The 23,215-nt window shown below is 29.6% G+C and overlaps 2 protein-coding genes across 2 annotated transcripts; both read right to left on the bottom strand.

Moving 5' to 3' along the window:
- Positions 1–424: 424 nt before the first annotated feature.
- Positions 425–15,962, bottom strand: LOC145848768 (uncharacterized; the record flags this gene model as incomplete). Its single annotated transcript, XM_082954032.1, has 32 exons — positions 15,821–15,962; positions 15,370–15,501; positions 14,733–14,858; positions 14,263–14,388; positions 13,938–14,066; positions 12,526–12,657; positions 12,050–12,178; positions 11,551–11,679; positions 10,705–10,965; positions 10,373–10,498; positions 9,883–10,011; positions 9,503–9,631; positions 9,013–9,273; positions 8,687–8,812; positions 8,263–8,391; positions 7,771–7,899; positions 7,327–7,452; positions 6,967–7,113; positions 6,674–6,777; positions 6,336–6,516; positions 5,977–6,090; positions 5,676–5,798; positions 5,123–5,310; positions 4,647–4,782; positions 4,175–4,359; positions 3,788–3,923; positions 3,399–3,542; positions 3,041–3,146; positions 2,433–2,587; positions 2,009–2,119; positions 807–913; positions 425–578 (listed from the first exon to the last, which is right to left on the bottom strand). Coding segments are annotated over exons 1-32 (4,552 nt in total), but the record flags the coding sequence as incomplete, so codon positions are not given.
- An 853-nt stretch (positions 15,963–16,815) lies between these two features.
- Positions 16,816–22,540, bottom strand: LOC145848769 (uncharacterized). The gene is made up of 5 exons (XM_082954033.1): positions 22,447–22,540; positions 21,184–21,363; positions 20,397–20,520; positions 17,589–17,794; positions 16,816–16,939 (listed from the first exon to the last, which is right to left on the bottom strand). Exons 1-5 carry the CDS (start codon positions 22,538–22,540, stop codon positions 16,893–16,895), a joined length of 651 nt encoding a protein of 216 aa, XP_082810159.1. The 3' UTR covers positions 16,816–16,892.
- Between the last annotated feature and the right edge of the window lie 675 nt (positions 22,541–23,215).

The raw sequence follows: 23,215 nt of genomic DNA, 5'->3' as shown, positions 1-23,215 counted from the left end.
AAAACGAAGGATAGTACTATTCTTATATGAATCTTTTTTGTTTTAATGAACTACTAAATGGACAAATTTAAAGTGCTCTGAAATAAAGTAAGCAATAATAGTAATTAAGTAGTAATATGTTCAGTTAAGTTTAAGTTCTACAATGTTTCAGTGATAAAATCAGACCATAAAGTACAAATAAAAAATGGTCCAAATCATGTATTTATACAGATTGGTAAACAAATGTTTAGTTAGTATCAAGCGTTGAGTACATAAATGTTCACTGCCTTAATCACTATATAGATTGAAGTAATTTCATTTTACATCTTAAGCAGTAAGGCGTCAGGGTTATACAAAATAGTTGAAAGGAAGTTATAAAAGATGTTTAAAAAATAGTCTGAGGTTTTATAGTTTTAACATTCGAAAATTATTTAGCAAAAAAAACTTGTGTTTCCGCTACAAGTATCCCCAACGATCAAAGCTCCGGTAGCGTCAGGAACCACAGATATTTCGTAAGGTTGTTCAGGTTCGAATCCGTCAAAGGTGGCTGAGGTATTAGTTGTTAACGTAGCAACTTCGTTCACTGTTACTGTGTACGTCTGTCAATATATATATCAAATTGTTTGTTTATTTAGTTTTAAAATATTAAAAATAATAAATTTATTCAAAACGAGTTAAAAATAAATCTAGTAAAAAAGTGATGACCTATTAACTACAAAGAAAGTAGTTTCTACATTTTTTATAGTGTTAAAAATTTTCAGAAACTTTTTAAACTTTGCAATTCAGTATATATTTATAAAACAATTAAAATATTAAAACAAACGAACAGTGACAAGTGCTTCAACATCGACACCATCAGCAGCTGATACCGACCAAGTAGCTGTGACTTCACTGGTGGATGGGGAAGAACAAGATAGTGTCGTGGTCAAGATCGCTGTGTTAGTATTTATATTGAACTTTTTGTATAAAATGCATGTTTAAAATGTATAAACTATATGTTTTAAACTGTATGTTTAATGTAAGGTGCTAAATATAAAGTTTATCTTTAGAATAATTTTAAATACTACTTTTAAAATGTAAGGTTTCTTTCTATCCTTAAACAAGTGATTCTACTACGTAGTTTTATTTGTAACGTCAAATAACTTTTACAACTTGTGTTATTATCATTTTTATGTCTTTCAACGTAAAACAAACTTAATGTTACTACAGTAACCGCTTGCATCTTTACGCACTCATGACGTTACGCACTCTCGTTTAGTTACGCATTTTAGAATTCTAAAAATTTCAAAAAATAAAATTATATATTTTTTAATATTGCGCAAATTAGACTTTATTCTATATTTTTTTATAGAATATGTTTAAAAATGCTATCTCACCTCTCTATATCTTTAGACTTTGTAAACTTATGTTCCCAGCCTAATTAATAAACATTTAGTTATAACTCAGTATACCAGATATTATGTTAAAAATAAGAGATTAATTTAAAATTATGAAAGATTTATGACTGCTTTAGATAATGAAAGTATAATGAAATACTGAGACTTCAAAACATAAATAAACAATACAGCACTCTAGCCCTATACATTAATAAAGCAACACAAATTTTGATACAGACACTACACCATTTCTTAATTGTGAACAAATGCTAAATTTTTAATTGTATTTGCTAAGTAGAATAGAATATAAATAATGTTAAGTATCAAATAAGTCATATTTAGATAAAGATAAAATCTACTTATTATAAAAATTAGTAAAATTTTTATACAAGTGTTTTTATTTTAAATAAATTTAAATCTTTTTTTTATATATGTACAGTTTTATCTTTTGTTTTTATACTTATAAATAAAGTAAACAAATTTTTAAAAGTGGGAAAGTCCCCAATCTGCTTTTATCTAGAAGACATCCATTATAGCGAGTATATTAGGTACCTCTCGTATCTTTACGATCTCTCATATATTAACGCATTTTTTCTGTGGACACAATGTGCGTAAATAAGCGACAGGTTACTGTAATTAATTTTTAAACTGACGCAAGCATGTCTTTTCACCGAAACCATCGGGACACGTGCACGAGAAATCAAACACCCCGTCACTGCACACTCCTCCGTTCAAACAGGGGCTTGACGCGCAATCGTCTCCATCTGTGTCGTCATAATGTTGTTAAATGACTTAATAATTTAGTTTTTAACATAATTCGTTTATATGTCCATTATTTACAAAGTTGTGTGTAAACTAGGTTGAAATAAAATAACACGAATATGTCAATACTTGTTCGGAAGCAGAATAAAAAATTATAATTTTAGATCATTTGTAAAATGTTTATATACTTAGTGGAAAAACTAGATTTTCTGTGTGTAGTACGCTATTAAATAATGACAAAAAAGCGATCAAAATAATTAAAAAACTCATAATTTGAAAACAGAATCTTGTACATAAAAATCCATACAAACTAACCGAGCTCGTATTTGACTTGGTAACCTAAGTAGCTGCTTTCATCTGTGTTGAACAAATCAACTGCGAATCTGGCCCACACCTGGGATCCAGTGTCCTCAGCTAAAAATATCTTGCTAACTCCATCGTTTGTCAAATCACCAGAGTATGAGTCCGTACTGTTTAAAGTTAACTAATTAAGATTGTTTATTTTCTATTACGAACTAATTGATAACATGTTTAAAGGTTTAAAAAGTAATACAAAAGATGATACTCTAATACGATGTTTTATAAAACGTTATGTATCTATAAATAACCTTTAATATATTTGTGTTTAAATAAATAAGAACAAGACTATATCGATTTACTTTACGTACATTTTTATTACAAAAAAAAAGTTTAAGTACAATAATACACGGAGCAAAATTCAAAAATTTTATAAAACATAAGTTATATTTGTTTGATAAACATTAATTTTTTAAAATTTACTTGAAAACCATTAATATTTTTTCCTCAAGTCGTCATAAATTTCGGTTAAACTCCAAAAAAGTGAAAAACAGACTTATTAAAAAAAAACTTCATTAATATAACTATTATCTAATAAACATTTACAATCTTGCACTACTACTTACACTAAATCAGGGCTGAGTCCTTCAACAAGAGGAACATCAGCAGATCCAAAGTCCAAGAAATCCTGGTTAAGTTCAGTGTTGAAGTAATCAAACGTGAATTTGACGGCTGTAAACAATAAATTTTTTTTTGTGTAACACTTTAAAAAGCAGTTAAGTACAACGGTACTAGTTTTTGATTAAAATATGCGTGTTTAAATAGAAAATCTAAAGAACATTTAAACTAAAGTTAGCATCATATTTTTAACTCTAATGTAAAAGATATTTAACGTTGTACAAAAACAGTTTTGAAATTTATTTAAAAGTTATTACAATTGACTAAAACTCAAATAGTTTAAAATCTAAAAAACCAAAAGTTAACCTTTGGACCCGTTAAAGTTGATGACGTGGAAGACGTCAGCGAAAACTCCGTATTGTCCTGGGAAGTTGGGGCTCTGTATGACTGCCGTGTTAAAAGTGCACACAATGGGGTCATCACCTCCGTCGAAATGCGGGCACACGTTTCCTGTGCATGACGTCATAACTCAATGCATGTTTTATCATAAAGGTAAAAACGTTTATTAAGTTTTTGACATTGAGGACTTTAAAAATTAAAAATTTATACACTTTCTTACATTAGACACGATAGGTGTGTAATGACATAAAAACCAAAAAACAAAAATATCATAACTGTAAATAATTAAAGATCTCTTTTAAAAGATATTTAAGTCGTTACATGTTTTTTTTCAGCATTAAAACCATCAAACAAACCGGTGAAAAAGGTCAACACAGAGCTGGAAGAGCCGGCACCGGCAGCTGTGTATGCGGTGACGGATGCCTGGTAAGTTCTGAAACTCACCAAGGAACTGATGTCCAACGCAGTGAGGGGAGCAGAAACATTGAACTCCTGTGGAATTCGTTAAGATAAAATGACTTTAGAAAGCTTTAGAAAAAAAACATATAAACTACAAAATATTGATCCAAAGTTATGTTTTTATCTGCGATTAGAAAATTTGTACTACTTTTAAAACCTAAAATAAAATAAGTTCATCACTGTTTAAGTTCTACTGTAAAAAAGTATTTAAAAACTACGTTTTGATTTTTACAAAATAAACCACACATAATAAGGTATTGTTTATTAATTATTAATAAACTTACCCTTGCTTCGTCGCAATCCTTAGTGTCGCCAATGGGTACGAACCTAGTGCAGTCCTCTTCAGTTCGCCTGACCGTTATGATGTAATAAAGGGTGGTTCCTCTGTCCGTCTCGTCCGGTGCAACCCAGGACAAACCGGCTGTCATGTCACTGGCATCGACTGCCAGTCCAGTTGGTGCGCGAGGTGCTGAAATTATTGTGACGTCATAAAGTTTTTATATTGAAAAGTTATAGTTATATTGCATATTTGAAAACACTATTCAAAAGAGTTTAAAATAGGCTTTATTTCTTTAATACTTTAGTAATTAAAACGAGAAAAGCAGAGTTAGAATAAATTTAAAACAACGGGTTTCAATGAAAATTTATAAAATTTAAAATTTAGTTTTTTTTTATTTCAGCAAGTATAACTTTTAAATCTTTTGGTTTCACTTTTGATACTCAGTATTTTTTTTTGCAAAAAAAAGGGAAGCAAACTTGTTCCATCAGTAGTTGCGCTGACAGGTGCTCCATTATTAACAAAAGTTGCAGTACCGATGAAGGCACCAGTAAGTCCAGGCACGACTGTCACAACGTACTCGTTGAAAGGTACCAACCCCTCGACTACGATTGGCTGTAAAATGGGACTTTAGTAAGTATTTGAAATTTTTGGTGAAATAAAATGTTTTGTTTTTATTTACAAGGGATAGAAAGGTACATTAACTATTTTTATAAGTCATTTAAGCTGTTTCTAGTTTTAGATGGGTAAGTAAAGTTATAAAATGAAATAAAAACTTTACGTTTGTATATGTACTGAAAAACAGTCACAGTAATAAAATGCAATAACAGTATTTTTTGGCTCGGTAGGAAATTCAATCAAAACACTTAATTACTTATACAGCATCAATTAGAGTTAAGTATAAAAATATACTTCCTCGTAAACAAAATGATCAAACATTCAGTACAAGTCATACCGAGAAGTTGTCTGCGTCGACTTGGTTCGATTCAGCAGTTATGACGTCACCGGTGGAAACCCTGCTCACTATGACGTTGTAGGTAATGACGTAGTTGGTATTTTTGGCCCACAGCTCGGTTACGACGGGGGTCACTTGCAACGACTGACCGACGACAGCAACACTCCACGAATCCAAGACTATCAGAGCTGGTTTTGAAATTTAAACTATAAGTATAGATACCTTTATCTTTTATGTGTAGTTTAAGTGTTTTTTAAAAATGTTTTGTAGTATAACTACTTTTATAAGAATAGCCAAATAAAAATATCGGTTAATTAATTTTTATTAAATCTTATTGAAGTTATATTTAAGTCATTGAAGTTATCTATTTTAAACACAATAAAAAAAAGATTTTAATTTATAGTACAAATTTAAAAAACACAACTAACTGAATATAGATTTTAATTAAAATCAATTGAAAAAAATCAAAATTAGTTTTAATTTTACTGTGTAAACATTTTCAACTTACTTTCGTAAAAAATCTGCAAAATGGTAAGCTATACAACAAACTAACGGTTGCAAGTTTTTCCGTCTCCGGTGAAATCGGCTCGGCAGGCGCAAGTGAACGAGCCAATCGTGTTCGTGCAATCGGCGTTGTCGTCACAATCGTCAGTTCCCAACGCGCATTCGTCGATGTCTGTGACGTTTTAATTAATGTGGTGAACTTTAAATAGCTGTTATAGATACCTAATAGAATTTACGAGAACAAAGCTACATTGAGTAGAAAGATTCAGTCTTTTAGCTAAAATAATATAAAGAAGTTGTATAGCTTCAGTAATACTTATTCGAAGTTTTTGATAGACTTATCTACTGACCGACGTCACAGTCCCTCCCAGTGTAACCGGGACAGTCAGTACAAGTGTACTCGAACTCTCCATCAACGCAAGTTCCGTTGTTTGTACACACTACTCCCGCGCAATCGTCTCCGTCTGGCGGTAATTAGTATTAATCATTAAGTTGAAACAAGCTGTATTTAGAATATAACAGACTGTTATGTGAGAGAACTAAAATTTATGTTTATTTAACTATGGTATAACAATCATAGAAATTTTAGATAACGTTAAAAATAATCATTAAAAATATCGAATAAAAACAAACTATCACTTTATAATTATAAAAGCTTTGTTTGACCTGTAGAACTTCTTAAAAAGAATATAATAATTGTTCAACTAACCGAGTTGGTATCCAACAAGGAATCCGGTTTCAACGATGCTCCTGTCAGAGAAGAAGTGAATGTAGATACCGCCGTCAGGTGTCGCCACGTCAATTGTGTTGGCGTCAGGGTTCCATCCCGGCAAGTTGTCTACTGTGGCTGGCTGTTGCGATGATAACAAGTTCGCTTTGTCACCAGTTATCTGTTAAAAAGGAGATAAGTTTATTACTAGATCTAAAATTTCATATTAAAAGGGAAAACCAGTCTGTAGCGATAAAATTTGAAAATAAATACTTTTATTGAAAGTTTTTTCACTGTGCAATCTTGTTTTAATAGTAGAATCATTAGTAAACACTTACGACAGCAACGTAAGATGAAATGTCACGAAGGTTGGGACTTCTACTGATGAGGAAGTAATCTTGCTCGTCGTTTACAGAAAACTCAAGCAGAGTGAATCTGATACCTGCGATAAGTGTTGTAATAGTTAGAAAACACATTAAAACTACCATTAAAAATGTATCATTTTCTAAACATAAAATTAAAAACTGTAGCAAATTAGAATGATATAGAGCTATAAATAAAATAAACAACTTTAAAAAATTTCTTTACTTTTTATTCATATACTAAAAAACATCATAGTGGAAACACTTACTTCCAGTTCCTTGGTCGTCGACGAACCATGAAACTTGCTCGTTGATGTTGTAAGTGTCAGTTCCGTTCCACGGTACCGGCCACTCGAGGAAGCCAGGTCCAATCACGCAGTTCATCAGCGTTTCAGTGTTGCCGACACAGTAGTATCCTGTTTGTTAGATAAGTAAAATTAGTTTTATTTTTTCAGGACAATTTTTTTAAACTTTAACTAAAATTATTTGTTAAGAAGTTACTACAAAATAAAATAATTTTAAACTGGTCATTTAGTATAATAGAAATGAGCTTTGATAATAATAAGGTTAACCCAAACGCTATAAACCGAGCGAAAAACAGTAATTAAAACTACATGATGTTAACAAACCTTCGCAAGCAGATGGTTCGCCCCTCCAGAAGGGATAATCGCATATACAGTTGAAACTACCGACCGTATTCACACAAGTCTCCCTGTCGCTAACACATACACTCGGGTCCAAACATTCGTCATTGTCTGTAAAGTTGTGTGATTGTTGTGGAGACGTATTTTTTTAAATATTCACTCAGCAAATTTAAGTTATTTATACACTTTTTTCTACCTACGCCGTTCGTTTATAACGAGTATAAGTAACACTTGTGTAAAAAGTGACTTTATAACATTAAGATTAAGCTTTTAAAGCATATTTATATACTATTTAAATAAAGTGAAGCAAACTTTAAATTTTCAAGCAAACGAAAAAACAAAAGTCAAACTTTTGATGCAGATTTTAGTATTGTGATTATGACGTCAAAAAACTACCTCATTTAATAAAACAAATTACATACAACTTACCGGTACAAATGACTCCGTCTCCGGACCACCCTGGGTTGCAAGCGCACGTGAATGTTCCTGGTAAGTTGGTGCAAGTAGCTGCCGGTTCATCAGCACAATTGTCACTGCCAGCAGCACATTCGTCAATATCTGTTCGAAGCATGTTACTTTGTGAAAATTTATAAAATACCTTAAACAATTCATATATGTAAGGTTTAATAATGTAAACATTTTTAAACAGCGTCACTTAGTAAAAATTAGTTGCCTATAAATTCTACAAAAAGTGCCTGAACAACTTACAAAGCAACTAGAACATATGTTAACTTTATTTGTGTAGACTAAACCGTTATGGCTTCAATGACTTACTATGAATTATACTTCAAGAGTTTACTTTTCAATATATCATTAAATATATGATTTGAAATATCATTAATTTTTACAAGAGATGCTGTAAAATGAATCATTTACGACTTAAATTATATAAAATATATACACAAATTAAAGATTGCTAACCAGTACAGTTGGGGGCAGATCCTTCGTAGCCACTGGCACACGAGCAAGCAAAACTTCCGATTGAGTTTGTGCAAACTGTAGTTACAACATCACCGCAACCACCGTTGTCAACTGCACACTCGTCGATGTCTATAAGTAATTAAACTTAAAAGTTTTTATATTTTTACATACATGTTAAAGGTGAAAAATGGAAAACTCAGACAACAAAGTAACTTTTACTAAACTTCGTAAAAAAAAAGGTTCATCAAATAGAATAAGAAGACAAAAAAAGGTCCTTTATATTAAAGTTTATTCGACTATGTTGAGGTTATTTATTTTTAGTGTTATAAGGCCGTTTATTTAAGTTATTTAAGTATAACAGTTTTAAAAACATTCTTAAACATAAATCAATTTGTTTTTAAATTAATAAAGTGTTTTAACAAACCATCGCAAGTGACACCATCTCCAGTGAAGCCAATATTACAAGCACAAGTGAAACTTCCATCAGTATTTGTACAAGTTGCATCATCATCACAATTGTTTAAAGTATCATCAGCACATTCGTCAATGTCTGTTATATATAGTATTTAGAGTAGTTTTTTCAATAAACTAAAGTATGAGTTAGACTTGTACTTTTTTTTAAAGCACTAACAACACATATCTACATTTAATAAAAATTAAAAAACGTTGTTATATGTTTGAACACTTTTGAAAGTTTTTTTTTTTTATTTTATTTTTCTAACTTAAAACATTACAACAATAAACACTTACCAGTGCAAACACTTCCGTTTCCGGCATATCCTGTATTACAAGCACAAGTAAATCCAGGTACTGTGTTGGTGCAAGTGGCTCTCTCTATGACGTCACAATCGTTGAGAGCTGGATCAGCGCACTCATCAACGTCACCGCACGTGGGTGGGGTTCCTTCGAAACCATCTCTGCAAGCGCAGGAGAAACTTCCTACATTGTTTGTGCACAAAGCTGCAGTGACGTCACCACATCCTCCGTTGTCAACTGCGCACTCATCAATGTCTGCAATATTATATGATGTCATAACTACTTTAAACAGATAGTTGATTTTAATGCATAATCCAAAATAATATAAAAGATTTTGTTATACAAAAATTTTAACTAAATACTTATTATTTTTGAAAGTAAAGATGTTTTGCTAATTTTTCTAAATAAAAACTTTATAACCTTAAAACCCATCACCTTTGAAATCGAGTAATACAGATACTCAGTAAATAACTTTCACATATACCTGAACAAGTAGGAGGAGTTCCTTCAAAACCAACACGGCAAGCACAAGCAAAAGATCCAGGTGAATTTGTACAAATTGCTCCAATAACATCACCACAACCTCCATTATCAACCAAACACTCATTTATGTCTGTTTAAATGAAGTTTTTATATTGATTGAAACTCAAAAGTTATCTAAATTTAATATTTTTTTTCAATTTCTTAATACTAACCAACCCTTAAAGTTAATGTTAGAGTAACAGTAGATGAACATTTAAAAAATACTATACTCAAGTACGGTAGATGTATGAAAAAACTTATTAAGTATAAAAAATAAACAGATAGCTCAGGATTATTCATTAAACTTGCATAGAATAAATATAAAAAAATGTAAACACTAACCAGTACAGTTAGGTGGGGTACCTTCATAACCGGCAACACAAGCACATGAAAAACTTCCAATTGAATTTGTGCAAATTGTAGTGACATTATCTCCACAACCACCGTTATCAGTTGCACACTCATCGATGTCTGTTAAAGTATAAAATAAGTTCATAAGTTTTTTTTTTGTAATAAGGTGCATTTTTTGTAGATGTTTTTATTCAACGAATGACAAAATTCAAGAATTCAATAAAACATTTAATATGTTTTAAACATAGAGTTTTAATATTTTGTCAAAGTAAAAGTTTGACTTCATTAAGTATAACACACGTAAGCAAAACCAAGTTATGTTATTAATTAAAACAAGTTAAAACTCGTTTGTTTCAAACTTATTGTTATACAAATTCTTTAGGGAGGATCACTGAGTAGAATGAGGTATTTCTTATGAATATAGTTTTGAAAACATTTTTTAATCAGTTTGTTTTTAAATTAATAAAGTGTTTTAACAAACCATCGCAAGTGACACCATCGCCAGTAAAACCGATGTTACAAGCACAAGTGAAACTTCCATCAGTGTTTGTACAAGTTGCATCATCATTACAATTGTTTAAAGTATCATCCGCACATTCGTCAATGTCTGTTAAAAATAAATACTTAATTTAGACATATGTTTTCAATAAACAAAAATTTACTTCTACTTCTTTTAAAGCAGTAATAATACATGTATATATTAAATAAAAGTTCTAAAGACGTTGTTATATGTTTAAACACTACTTAAATCTATTAACTTATAAATTTTATTTTAATGATCTAATTTAAAACATTACAACAATAAACACTTACCAGTGCAGACACTTCCGTTTCCGGCATATCCTGTATTACAAGCACAAGTAAATCCAGGTACTGTGTTGGTGCAAGTGGCTCTCTCTATGACGTCACAATCGTTGAGAGCTGGATCAGCGCACTCATCAACGTCACCGCACGTGGGTGGGGTTCCTTCGAAACCATCTCTGCAAGCACAGGAGAAACTTCCGTCAGTGTTTGTGCACAAAGCTGTAGTGACGTCACCACATCCTCCATTGTCAACTGCGCACTCATCAATGTCTGCAATATTAAAGTTTAATTTTTTTATTATAACTTAATGTATTTACTAATGTCAGTAGTTTGTTGATTTAAATCTGATTAAAGCACTGAACATTAAAATGCGTGACCTGAAAAAAAATTCCTTAATAATTTATAGACTTTAGTTTTAACGAAGTTTTGACCAAATACGCATTATTTTAAAAGTAAAGCTTTTTTCCCTATTAAATGAAAACTTAAAACTACTGTATTAATTTGCTAATAGTTAAAAGATTAGCTAAATAAGTTTTCATACTTGAGCATACTTTAAGTCTAAGACTAACTATACATGAATTTTAACAAACAAGCTTTATATTATAATCTTTGCATAAAACTGTAAAATTTTTAAGAAAACTTTTTGTTTAATGATTGTTAAATGTTTTAACAAATATTTTCTTTTAATTAGTAAAAAATTTTGTATGCTGGAATTAATCTAATAAAAAAAAATGAACCAAAGAACCAAAAATCTATTTATAAGTAACATAAAGTTACAAAACAACAATGGTGCAATTTAATTTAGACGCCATTAAAAAAAGCGTTCACAACTATTATTAAGGTATTTTTTCAAACCTGTACAATTGGGAGGAGTTCCTTCAAAACCAAGTCGACAAGCACAAGCAAAAGATCCAGGTGAGTTTGTACAAATTGCTCCAATAACGTCACCACAACCTCCATTATCAACCAAACACTCATTTATGTCTGTATAAACGAATTTGTTAGTGTTTATTTTAGCTTTTTAACTTTAAAACATGTTTTTTGAAGTAATTTTAGTTTAAATTTTTTCATTGAAGTTCCACAAAAGAAGTTTGAACTGTTAAAACTTTGTCTGTTTTACACGAGTTTTCAACGCAGCAACAAAACTTGTACTGTTTTAAAAAGCACCACATTATCAGTTATTCAAAATAAATTTCCTAACACTTTTGTGAAGCACTGAGTACAAATTTTAATGAAAAATTTTCAACAGGTATACTTTAACACTTGGTTTACAAAACAGAGCAAAACATATAAAGGTTGTCTTGACAGCCGGAACAAGACAATTTTAAATAATATTAGCTTTATCAAACAATACCTGTGCAATTAACACCGTCTCCACTGTATCCTGTCAGACAAGCGCAAGTGAAACTTCCTGCGGTGTTTGTACATTCCGCTCGCGAATCATCATCACAGTTGTCAGTGCCCAGTGCACACTCGTCGATATCTGATTAAAAAAAAACTCAGTTGAAGTGAGTTGCAAAGTTCAGAGACCGAAAAAAACTATAAGGTTATCGGCTACGTTTTAAACATTTTTCAGGTGTTGTTTGTGTAATGTTTTTGATTTAAAAATACTGTTTGCATTTAAAATTAAACATTAAGTGTTCTAAATAATATTAAGAAAATTTAATGCATTAAAGGTATAAAAATATAAAAATTAGTATAAACTAAAATAAGAAAGCAAGCTATTTTACTGTATGTTCGACTATTAAAAGGTCTAAAAAGCTGCTTTTTAGTTTCTAAGGGTCAATTTAAATACCCACAAAATTGAGAAACAAGCAATTCAAAACTCACCCGTACAGTTAGTACCGTCACCAGTGAAGCCGGTCAGACAGGCGCAGGTGAAGCTGCCGAACGTGTTCGTGCAAGCAGCCCTGGAGGGATCGTCACAATCGTTCAGTGCTGGATCAGAACACTCATCCTGGTCTGTTATCATAATGTTGTGCATTTGCATTTGAAGTTTGATACGAGTGTATAAATATACTGTTTTCAACTTAAGCACTTTTTTAACGTTAAACTTTTAAAATTTAAATGTGAAGTATAAAATTAGTTTTGAAGTTTTTTAACCTTTTTTTTTGAAAGCTTTGTTTAAAATGTTTACTTAATTTACTCCAAACTACTAAATTTGCTCAGATCAAGCGAGTTTATAAAGCAGTTGGACGTTTTAAGATCTGATAAGTGTGACTTTGAACTTGAGATGCTATGAGCTCTTAATAAAGTGAAAATTGATTAAACATTAAAATTTAAAATTATTTTGTTCGTAAATTTATGAGCTTTGAAAGTAGTTAATGTGTACGTAAAAATAAAGTTTCAGTTTAAATCGATATAGCAGGTGAATAAATATGTTGAGCAAGAGAATAAAGTTTAGTGAGACTTTTTGACTGAAAAAATATCTGTTAAAAACAAAACATTTTGATAAATATTAAAAATATTCAAAATTTCTTTTACCAGTATCACTAATAATTTTAACATTACTCCAAAAAAAAATGTTTTATTTTTTAAAACTTCAGTCTAAAAACATAGTGCCAGAATATTTTACAATATCCGTAATTGTTAGATATGAATCAGTTAATAAGTGTGATGATTTTGTGCTCATTATAAAGCGTGTATGTGGTTCGATTTAATACAGTTTACATCCTGAATAATTAGCATATATATTTATGAGAAAATAAGATATAAGGTTTTTTTTAGTTACAACTTTTGCTAAAACAGAAAAATAAAACACGTTTTTTCAAATATTATGCGCTTTTTAACGAATGTAAACTGTATGTTTTAACTTTTACAAAACCATGGTTCCAGTCGTTTTACCTTCTGCAATAAAATTTTTATTTTGTTATTTTTGTTTATTTTGATTTCAAAATACTTAAAGTAAAATTTAAAAAATTAAGTTTAAAACAGTTGTAGCATCATATGCTTTCAACGTATACTATGTATAAAAAGTATGTATCTTAAACCTACTATAAATTCGTTTATTAAAATAGTCAAATCTATGGGCTTAATTATAATAAATAATAAGTATATATAACAAGTTTTTTGATAGAAATTTATAAAACGTTGTCTTTATTTAAACAGTTTACCATTTGAAGCTTTTATAGATTTAAAAATTACTATAGAAGAAATCTTATTTGTATTAGGTTTTTTTTTGTATTTTTCATTTAGTTTACTTAAAATGTTAAGCACTCTACTAAATAAATTTAATTAAATACCTTCGCAGTTTGGTGGCACTCCAGGGAATCCGACTCTGCAGGAACAAGAGAAACTTCCAATAGAGTTGGTACACAAGGAAGTTGTAACATTTCCACAACCTCCGTTGTCAGTTGCACATTCGTCCACATCTGTTACGTCATAGTTGCCATGATAAAATTTAAATTGTAAATACTTAGTATTATTAGTTTTCAAAAGCTGGTCAAATAAATTTCTAGGAAAAATTAGCTGTAGTTTAGCAAGGTTAAAATTTAAAAAAAAAAGTCTTTTGACTTTAATCTAGATATTGTTATTTTTTTCAATTAAGATAATAGTTGACAAGCTTACCGGTACAAGTGACTCCATCCCCGGTATACCCAGTGATACACTCGCATACGAATCCGCCAGGTACATTTGTGCATGACGCCGTGTCGTTCGCACAGTTGTCAGTTCCGAGTACGCACTCATCAATATCTAACATATATATTATTTATTGAAAAAAAAGAGTACGAATTATTTGGTCGTAGGATATACAAAAATAACCTTTCGGTAGTCGAGCGAAATAAAGTATCATGTTGATTAAGATTTTTAATAAATGGGAAGTACTCTAACGCTTGATTTTGATAATTTCTTATAAGCTATAAGTTGGAGTCGCTTTTAATATCGCAGAATGTCTCAGAATGTATTTATCTTTTATATTTATACTTTTACATTCAAGTATAATTTTTAATTCGTCAACTATTTTTCGGTTTTGCATAAAAACTGTACTTAAAAGTAAGTTGTTTTTCTTAAGTCACATAAAAAAAAAAACAACGAACCAGTGCAAGTAACACCGTCTCCGGTGTAGCCGGTTATGCAGGTGCACGTAAAGCTTCCAACTGTGTTCGCGCAAGTAGCCGTACCATCTGCGCAGTTGTCAGTACCCAGTGCACATTCGTCGATATCTGTACAAATAATTTGATTACAAATTACACTAGTTATAGACATACTACTATTGCAACGAAAATTTTTAGCTACTGTAAAATAAGATTTAAAACACGTATTTGAATTAAGCTTTCTTGATAAAACTTTTATTAAAATAATAATTACCAGATTAAAAAATTAATAAATATCGTTGTTTTCTGGGCTGTCATGAATTAATAGTTCTTAAGACCTAATAGTTTCTACATCAATTTTCATTTACTTAAAATTTCATGCTCGTGTAGATTAAAATACTAAAACTGATTGACAATGGCAACTGTGAATACTTCATTAAAAAACGTTTAAGAGTTTCGTACAAAAACCAATTTTAATAAAATAAAATTATATCTAACACTCAATAAAAAATAAAGTTGGTTTCTTTTTGTCGCAGCACTCTAAAAATTTTGTGAAAAAACAAACAAGTTTATCTAAAACAAAACCTAACATACACGCATCTTATCGTACATATTTTAACAAGTATACTAAGGTACTAACCAGTACAAGTAACACCATCACCAGCGTACCCAGCATTGCAGAAGCAGTTGAATGAGCCGGCAGTGTTGTTGCACGTAGCCCGTACCGGATCGTCGCAATCATTCAATGTGGCGTCAGCACACTCGTCAACATCTGCGTTCAAAAAAAAGCTTAGATTATTTGAATAACCATTAATAAATTGGTAAGAATTGATAGTAAGAATAAAAGGTTGTATCTTTTAGAAATTTTTAATCAAAATATGTTTTACTACTTGTTTATAATAACTAATTTAAGAAAAAGTTGATACGGAGCTAAAGAGTAAATTTCAAAAAACGTTAAAGAGGTTTTTTACTGGAAATAATAGTTTACAAAACTGACTAACAGTTTCATGGCAAACTAAAATAAGTTAAAACCTTAAGTAAACTTTATTCTACAAAATTGCGTGAGAATATAACAGATTTAACAAACAAACCATCGCAAGTGACACCGTCTCCAGTGAAGCCATCATTACAAGCACAAGTGAAACTTCCATCAGTGTTTGTACAAGTTGCATCAGCATCACAATTGTTTAAAGTACCATCATCACACTCATTGACATCTGTTATAAATGACATTTAAAGTAGTTTTTACCATCTTAAATATTCTTAGATTTAAATGGTTGTTGTTTATAATGTTTCTTAAATAATAATTATTAAACTGTTTAAGCAAATGATAGTGCTACCAAAAACTAACAAAAACTGTTTAAAGGAAACTTTAAATTTTACATTAAATTCTATTAAAAAAAACAGAAACTTAAATAAAATGTCACAAGTACGTGAGTGACAACTTATTGCTTAGATAAAAACGTTTAAAACACTTTTAATACCGTCGTGAATGGATATTACAATAAAATAAAACTCTAAGTGATTGATTACATGTTGCACACTTTACAAATATAGTGTTTTGTAATGCCTTGGTTTAAACTACTGGAGCGTTTAATCTTGGTTCATATATCATAACACAAGCATACTTCCCTTTATTAATTTTGGCTTATGTAAGGGTTTTTCATTGCAATACACGTTTCGTAGTTTAAAATGGAACCCATTTATTAATTGCTTATAATCTTATAAAATCTAAACTTTGATTTGCTTGAAAAAATACCAACAATCTCCAAAATTTTATTTTTCTGAACTTGAGCCACAGTGTATTTTATCTCAAAATGATAAATTTAGTGTAGTAGTAAACGTTGTTTTAATTCTAATCAAATATTTGTTTCTAATATAATAAATTTAGATAATTTTTTAAAACTAAAACATGTTATCAACAAAATTTATATAATACCATACAATATGTTGATTAGCTTAGTCACAATGTAAAACAGCTTTATGAAATATTTCAAAACTAAGTAACTTAAGTAGCAAACCTAAATAGTTTTTACATCTTACTTTTATATAGTAATTTATAGAATATAAAAAACAAACCAATTTCGCAGTTATCCCCAGTCCATCCAGGAATGCATTCGCAGGAGTAGGTGAAAAATCCGTCCCTGTTGCAAGATCCCCCGTTCAAACAAAACGGTGCCACTCCAGCTGATTACTGCACAGGTCCTCATCTGAATGGAAAGTTAATAATTAACTCAAACCTTTTCATGACGTGGCAAAAAACACTTTAAATGAATAACAGAGGCAAACGATTGTTAAAACTTTTTCTAAAGCAAAACAAAATCAAGCAATAGAACTTTTTATGCTTACTAACCGCAAAAACATGAAAACATTAACTTTTTTTTAAACTTGGTAAAAAAAGAGCTAATAAGAGTATCGGAAGCAAAAGTTGTAAGAAACTAAATTGATACCATAAAACGAAAAAGATCTTTATATATTCTTTAGCATTGGTAAAACAATTAAAAATTAGCAAAAAAATCAAAAATGATGAGCATCTACCTTTGAAATTTTGTTCCTCAAAAGCATTAAGCGTGTTATACTAACTATAAAGTTATTAAATGCTGTTACTTTGACTAAGATAAATAGTGAAGTTAGCAATCCTGTTTAAACAAGTATAAATAAAAAAATACTAGTAATTAAAAAAATATCAGAGTGCTTTAGGCTCTTTTAAATTACAAAATAAAACTAAAAACAACGTAACCGTATTTTTGGTTTTTAAGCAATACACTGTTTAAGCTAAATTCAACTTTAGATTAACATTAAAAATTGTTTTACAAAATAAGTCATTTAAATTTAATTAAATCCACTCATCGAACGTACCGGCCCTGAAGGAAATGTTGAACCTTCCCGTCTCGCTCTCCAGGTCGTGCTCGAGGGTGAAGTACAGCGGGTGCATCTCCACGTCCCTGCTGTCCCCGTTCTGCAGCCTGGTCAGCACCGAGTTGTCCGCCCCCGTCCTCAGCGTCAGCCCCTCGTTGGTCGCGTCGCCCCTCGGTATCGAGCCGTCCCCGTACAAATCGTTCAGCCTGAAAGTGTGAAGTTGTGAAGGTTGAATTTTAATCAGAACGTTGAAATCAAAGTTTCGGGCTAGTTAGAACTTTTTTAAATGAAGTTTAGAAGTGTGCTTTCTGTCTGCTCAAAAGTGTACTCGGAAAATAGCTAGCTTGGTATGTTAAAACACGACTAAAATTATGTTTGTTGCAAAACATAAAAAATAATAGGCTTTATTTAGTAGTTAGTTTATTTAAAAGGTATAGGTTGCTATTAATAAAACAGTAAACCCCATTAGAAGTTTAAGATTAAAATCAAAAAATTAATAGTTTAAAACGTATGAAATAATTGTTATACTTTTTAAACCACTAAGTTCGTAATCGTGTTAAACTTGGATTTTAAAGTAGTTTAAGGGTTATCAATTAATTTATCCGTTTTAAATTAGAGCTTTTAAGTTTATCTGGTTAACTACCGATTGATTACTAAAAGAAAGATTGGATTTTGTTAAAAAGTATAAAAAATAAGCATTTAATGATTCTCTGATGGTCTTGAACTGCTGTATTTTTTGTGGTTTGTGGTGTACGTTTTAAAACGTTTTGCTTTTATTAAAAGTATGAACAAAGTGTAGTAACTTTAAATCTACTTACGTACTTATCACAAAACACAACAAAGTTTACTTCATGCAAAATTGAAGAATTGATATTTTACGTTCTAAAATTAGATTTAAAGTAGTTTACGTAAGCCAAATCCAATTTACAAAACGATTACGTAAAATAAAATATATAAATTTATTTGGCTATTTTCTTGTAAAGCGCTTTTTTTCAAAAGTTGAAGTAAATTCGGTTTGTTTTATCAAAGGAGCTGTAAAATAACTCAAAAAAATATTTTCCTTAAATATTTTAAAAATATCATTAGTCATGGTTCCTGAAACTAGCCTGAAAACAGACCGTATAAACTACTAGGAGAAGAAAAATGTTAAATATAGTATCGGTAAAAATTTTCTTGCTTCAGTTGCTTTGAAGAATTATATTTCTGTTTGACGTCTGTGCACGCTTGCTAACTCTGTTTGCTTTTATTTTATTTTGGCTTAAACTATTTTTCTTCCACTTGCTCAATGTAATCTGCTATTTCGAAAATTCTAACAATTAAACTAAACTCTTAATTCTACCGTTAAGACTGTTACCCGGAAAGTTAACAGATGTAAAATTTCAAAAATTTTAGTAATAGAATATTTTTGGATCTAATAATTTTCTGTTATACGTTCAACAATAAGTAAATTGTACAAACCTATACCAGTAGCGGTTTAGTCCTTTATAAAAATTATAATAATAGTTTTATTCTATTTTAACATTTTAGCTTTTGTAGTTTAATTGATTAACAAATGTATTTATAAAACAATGATTTACTAAATTAAATCAATTTTAAGCAAACTCTCAATTAAAACAAATATTTAGTAAAAGTAGACTTTATTTTTAAATATATACTTATAAGTTCCTTAGAACTAAGTAATAAAACTGTTTTTAGTTTATTAAACAAACAATCTATTAAATTTAAATTCATAAACTGCTCTAAACAAAAAAAGATAATATTTTGAACCAAACAAAAATATAAATATTCGAGCTTAGTCGCATCTAAAACTAGCTATACGGTTTTATACCATTTTTCAAATTACTTCATACATTTATTAGTTGTCAAATTTTCAAAATACGTATTTAATTTAGTTAAAATAACGAAAGACGTTATTGTTTATTTTTTTGAAAAAAAAAGTTTCAAGTAAACTAAAAGTTCACAAAACGCTGCAACATAAAAGCAAGTAAACTTTTTGTTTCTAATTTTTAAACTGAGAAGTATTATCTCAAGCCAACATTAAGTTGCTTTACGTATCTTTTATTTAATGAAGTTCTGTCTTATACGTAAAAAATTAAATTTTTATGTATCTTATTAAGGATTTAATTACATTTTCGTATTATTTACGATAAAATAAACTTGAGTTTTGTATCAATGAAAGCATAATACTATAAATGAACGGAAATTTTATATTAACTTCAATCGAAGCGTTAAGTATTGTGTTACCTTTTATAATTGTGCTTTTTAGTAAAATGCTTTCAAATTAGGAAAAAAAAAGTTCATCTTTTCGCTACTTTGTCATGTTAAAAAGGTGTGACAATTGAAACTTCCATATCTTTAGCTTTCTTAAATTTTGCTACTGTCATGTGAAGCTTTTATCTAACTCAGACCTGTTTTAAAACTAATTCAATGTTTTTTAAATAAAACAAAATGGTAAAAATGTGCAAATTGTTGTGCATTTACATTGTTAAAGTTTAAACTGGAAAGATTAGTTCCAATACTGTTACCTAGAAAGTTTACATATACTACTGCATCAAAACAATTTATTCCCAGACCTAAATCTTGATTTTTTTTACTCGAGCTTTGCAAACATTACTAATATTTATTAAATTTACAACGTGATTGAGAGTATCAAAATACGATTACAAAATAATCAAGTTATTTATCTTGGTAAAAGTAGCGTTTTATGTGATCATAGACGCAAAGTTTAGTTAAGTTCGGCAAACAAGTAAAAATGATAATAAATAAAAATTTGACCGTTATTGTCAATTTAACCAATAAATTACTAACTGTGAAACGAGAATGAGCTGGCTGACAACACCAGGTTCGTTTCTAGCGCTTCCAAAGTACAACACGCCATTAGGTTCTGTTTCACCGAAGGACGTGAAAAATTCGTTGATGAACATGCGGTAGCCTGTGAACATAAATTAATTTAAATTTCGAAATTTTTTCAAAATAATTTTGTGTTGCGAAAGCTGCAGTTAGTCTTGTTATTCTCAATGCAGGAACTTGTTTTACTATTATCAAATAAATTAACAGTCATAAAAATCCATTTTTATGTTGAATATATACAAATCTACAAACTTTAAAAACAATAAAAACATATTAAACTAAACTTTTCATAAAATTATCATTCAACACAAATTAGAAAACATTAATTTTTTTTTTAAATGTATACTTTAATCTGCAACATAATTTAAAAAACCTAATTAACGAAAATAAATTATATTTAAAATTTAGTTATAAAACTTAGATTTCAAAATCAAAAATCTCAGTAATTTTACGATGAAAGACTTGTGCCTACTTTTTAGTTAAAAGGAACAGAAATACCTAATATAGTAAACTGTAAAACCGTAAATTACTATTAATATGTTTTATACTCAGTAACAAATATACTCATGCTAAGCCTAAAATACCCTACAGTACGACACTTACACTCTTGATAGACTGATATTCATTCTAATAGTTTTAGTCTAATAATCTATCGTTTTAAAAAATTAATTCATCGTAGTCGGAAATATCTTTTTGTAAACAGTTGTGACGTAATCACTGATCAATTTATCACTAAGCAACGTACCGACAATCGGGTACCCGGTGGGAGAAACCGCTTCCAAGCTCCACACCTTCCTGTTAATTCTCAGGGGTGCCAGGTAGTTGTCCACGAAACAAGGGGAGAGTATTTCTCCTGTCAGGTCTGTGAACTCGGCAACCTGGGGAATCAGGAGTCCGATCTCCGAGCCGTTGCACGGAATTATTTCTGAAAAATAAAATTGTTTTTATTTTCTGCTTAAACATGCAAAACAAACTGAGTTTTACATATGCAATGAATGTTTGGATATTTTAGTATCTAAGATTATTTTTCTTTCACTGTTTTAAACAAAAGTTTATTATGTTTTCATTTAATTTGAAAAAACGATGTTCGATGTTATCAGATTTTATATATGATTTTTTGTTTAATTATGTATAAAAACTGTATAGTGTTCACTAACATTTTTATTAATAACATAGATGTTTCTTGAGTTAAACAATTTCAAAGAGGATTAATCGCTAAAACTACTTTTTTATGCTTGATAAAATTTGTCATTGCAATAAGCTGTTTGCGTTATCTTTTTATCACAAACTAAAAACTATTTTAAATTTAACTTCCTATTTTATTAGAACTGATATTTTCTCAATTCAAAAATTAAACCGTCAAAAAAAAAATATAGATTTCTTTATATATCTATAACATTATTCTATTATTAAAACCTCAACAATGTATAAAATTTACTCGCTTTCGACACTTTTTATAAAGTTTATCATTTGGAAAATATTTTAAACGGAGTTAAATCGAGCATGAAATAACAAGCTTTTATTAAAGACTTCAGATATTTAAAACGTTTCTAATTTTTTTAAAACTAATAGATCATTTTAAAGTAAAAAAAAACATTTAAGTACAAACTACAAAATATCAGTTTGTAAACAACTCAATTTTGATTACTACACACAAATTTATCATTCAACACAGATTAGAAAGCATTAATTCTTTATTTAAATATATACTCAAGGTATTAAACGTATTAAACGTTATTTTGGTATAAAATAAATACGAAACAGAGTTCTAGACCAGTGCTTCTGAAATGGGGTTCCGCGGAACCCTAGGGTTCCGCGAAGCCTTTCGAATTAAAAAAAAACATTTATTTAATCAAACTTTTTATGTAAATTAAAATTAGGAGTTCCGCGGAAAAGTTGAACTTTGGAAAAGGGTTCCGCCACTAGCAAAAGGTTCAGAAGCACTGTTCTAGACAATATAGAAAACAGGTTTTAAATATATTAAAAGTATGAATTAAACTAAACTAACGTCCAACTTTTTCGTATGCTGAAAGGTCCGGTCTCTGTGAGTAACCCAAAGTGGCCAACAGCCCAACTATGAGAAGGGTGTTTGTGGTTATCATATTATTTATTTATACAAACCCTGTTCAAACACGTTACAAGCTGTTAGCGATGCAAGTAATTACATTAATTGAGCACATGGTTGATAAGTATGAATAATTTGAAATATTAAGATTGATTATGATTATCAAGTGAGTGGTTTATCTCATACAAGTGTAAACTTTGGTATCGATAGTTACGGTTATAGAATGAAATGAAAGTATTTTACTTGCCATAATTGTGGTTTATTGTCTTAAAAAATTAAGTTCTCAAAAGCTGTTTGAACTGTTAGTTTTATTTTTGGCTTGGACCCACTTCTGCTTTTTACTAAGACTTCTTTTTGAAAACAGTTTAATTACAAATGGGCAATACTTAAACAATGACTTTACTCATCATAAACACGTCAATAAAATAACTTTAAGTTAACTATTGTAATCTTGAGTTTATTTGGACTAGTTTTTTATTTTTAAAACGAATAAACAAAATGTGTTTCAACTAATTTTTGAGATAAACTTATGTTTTTACTTTGTTTTTATTTATAACAGCTCTTTGCTATAAGATAAAGTTGTTAGTACGAAGCAAAATAAATTGTTATTTCTAAGTATTTCTAAATTTTATACAAATTTAATTAAATCTTAGACGACCGTAATGTAAAGTTATTTTAAGCACACTTACATTTTTTTAAATAATTTAGTACA

This window comes from Thalia democratica, unplaced genomic scaffold, assembly GCF_965202585.1.
Source record: "Thalia democratica unplaced genomic scaffold, ktThaDemo2.hap1.1 HAP1_SCAFFOLD_1657, whole genome shotgun sequence".
NCBI classification, from domain to species: domain Eukaryota; kingdom Metazoa; phylum Chordata; class Thaliacea; order Salpida; family Salpidae; genus Thalia; species Thalia democratica.
The sequence above is the reverse complement of the archived record's forward strand: the minus strand, read 5'-3'. Positions and strand labels throughout refer to the sequence as shown.

Excerpts from the sequence above, each read along its gene's own strand:
- LOC145848769 (XM_082954033.1), bottom strand. The coding sequence starts at position 22,540 with ATGATAACCACAAACACCCTTCTCATAGTTGGGCTGTTGGCCACTTTG. Across the intron at positions 21,364-22,446 it reads AGCATACGAAAAAGTTGGAC|AAATAATTCCGTGCAACGGC; the intron begins GTTAGTTTAGTT and ends TTTATTTTTCAG. Across the intron at positions 17,795-20,396 it reads CAGCTCATTCTCGTTTCACA|GCTGAACGATTTGTACGGGG; the intron begins GTTAGTAATTTA and ends TCACACTTTCAG.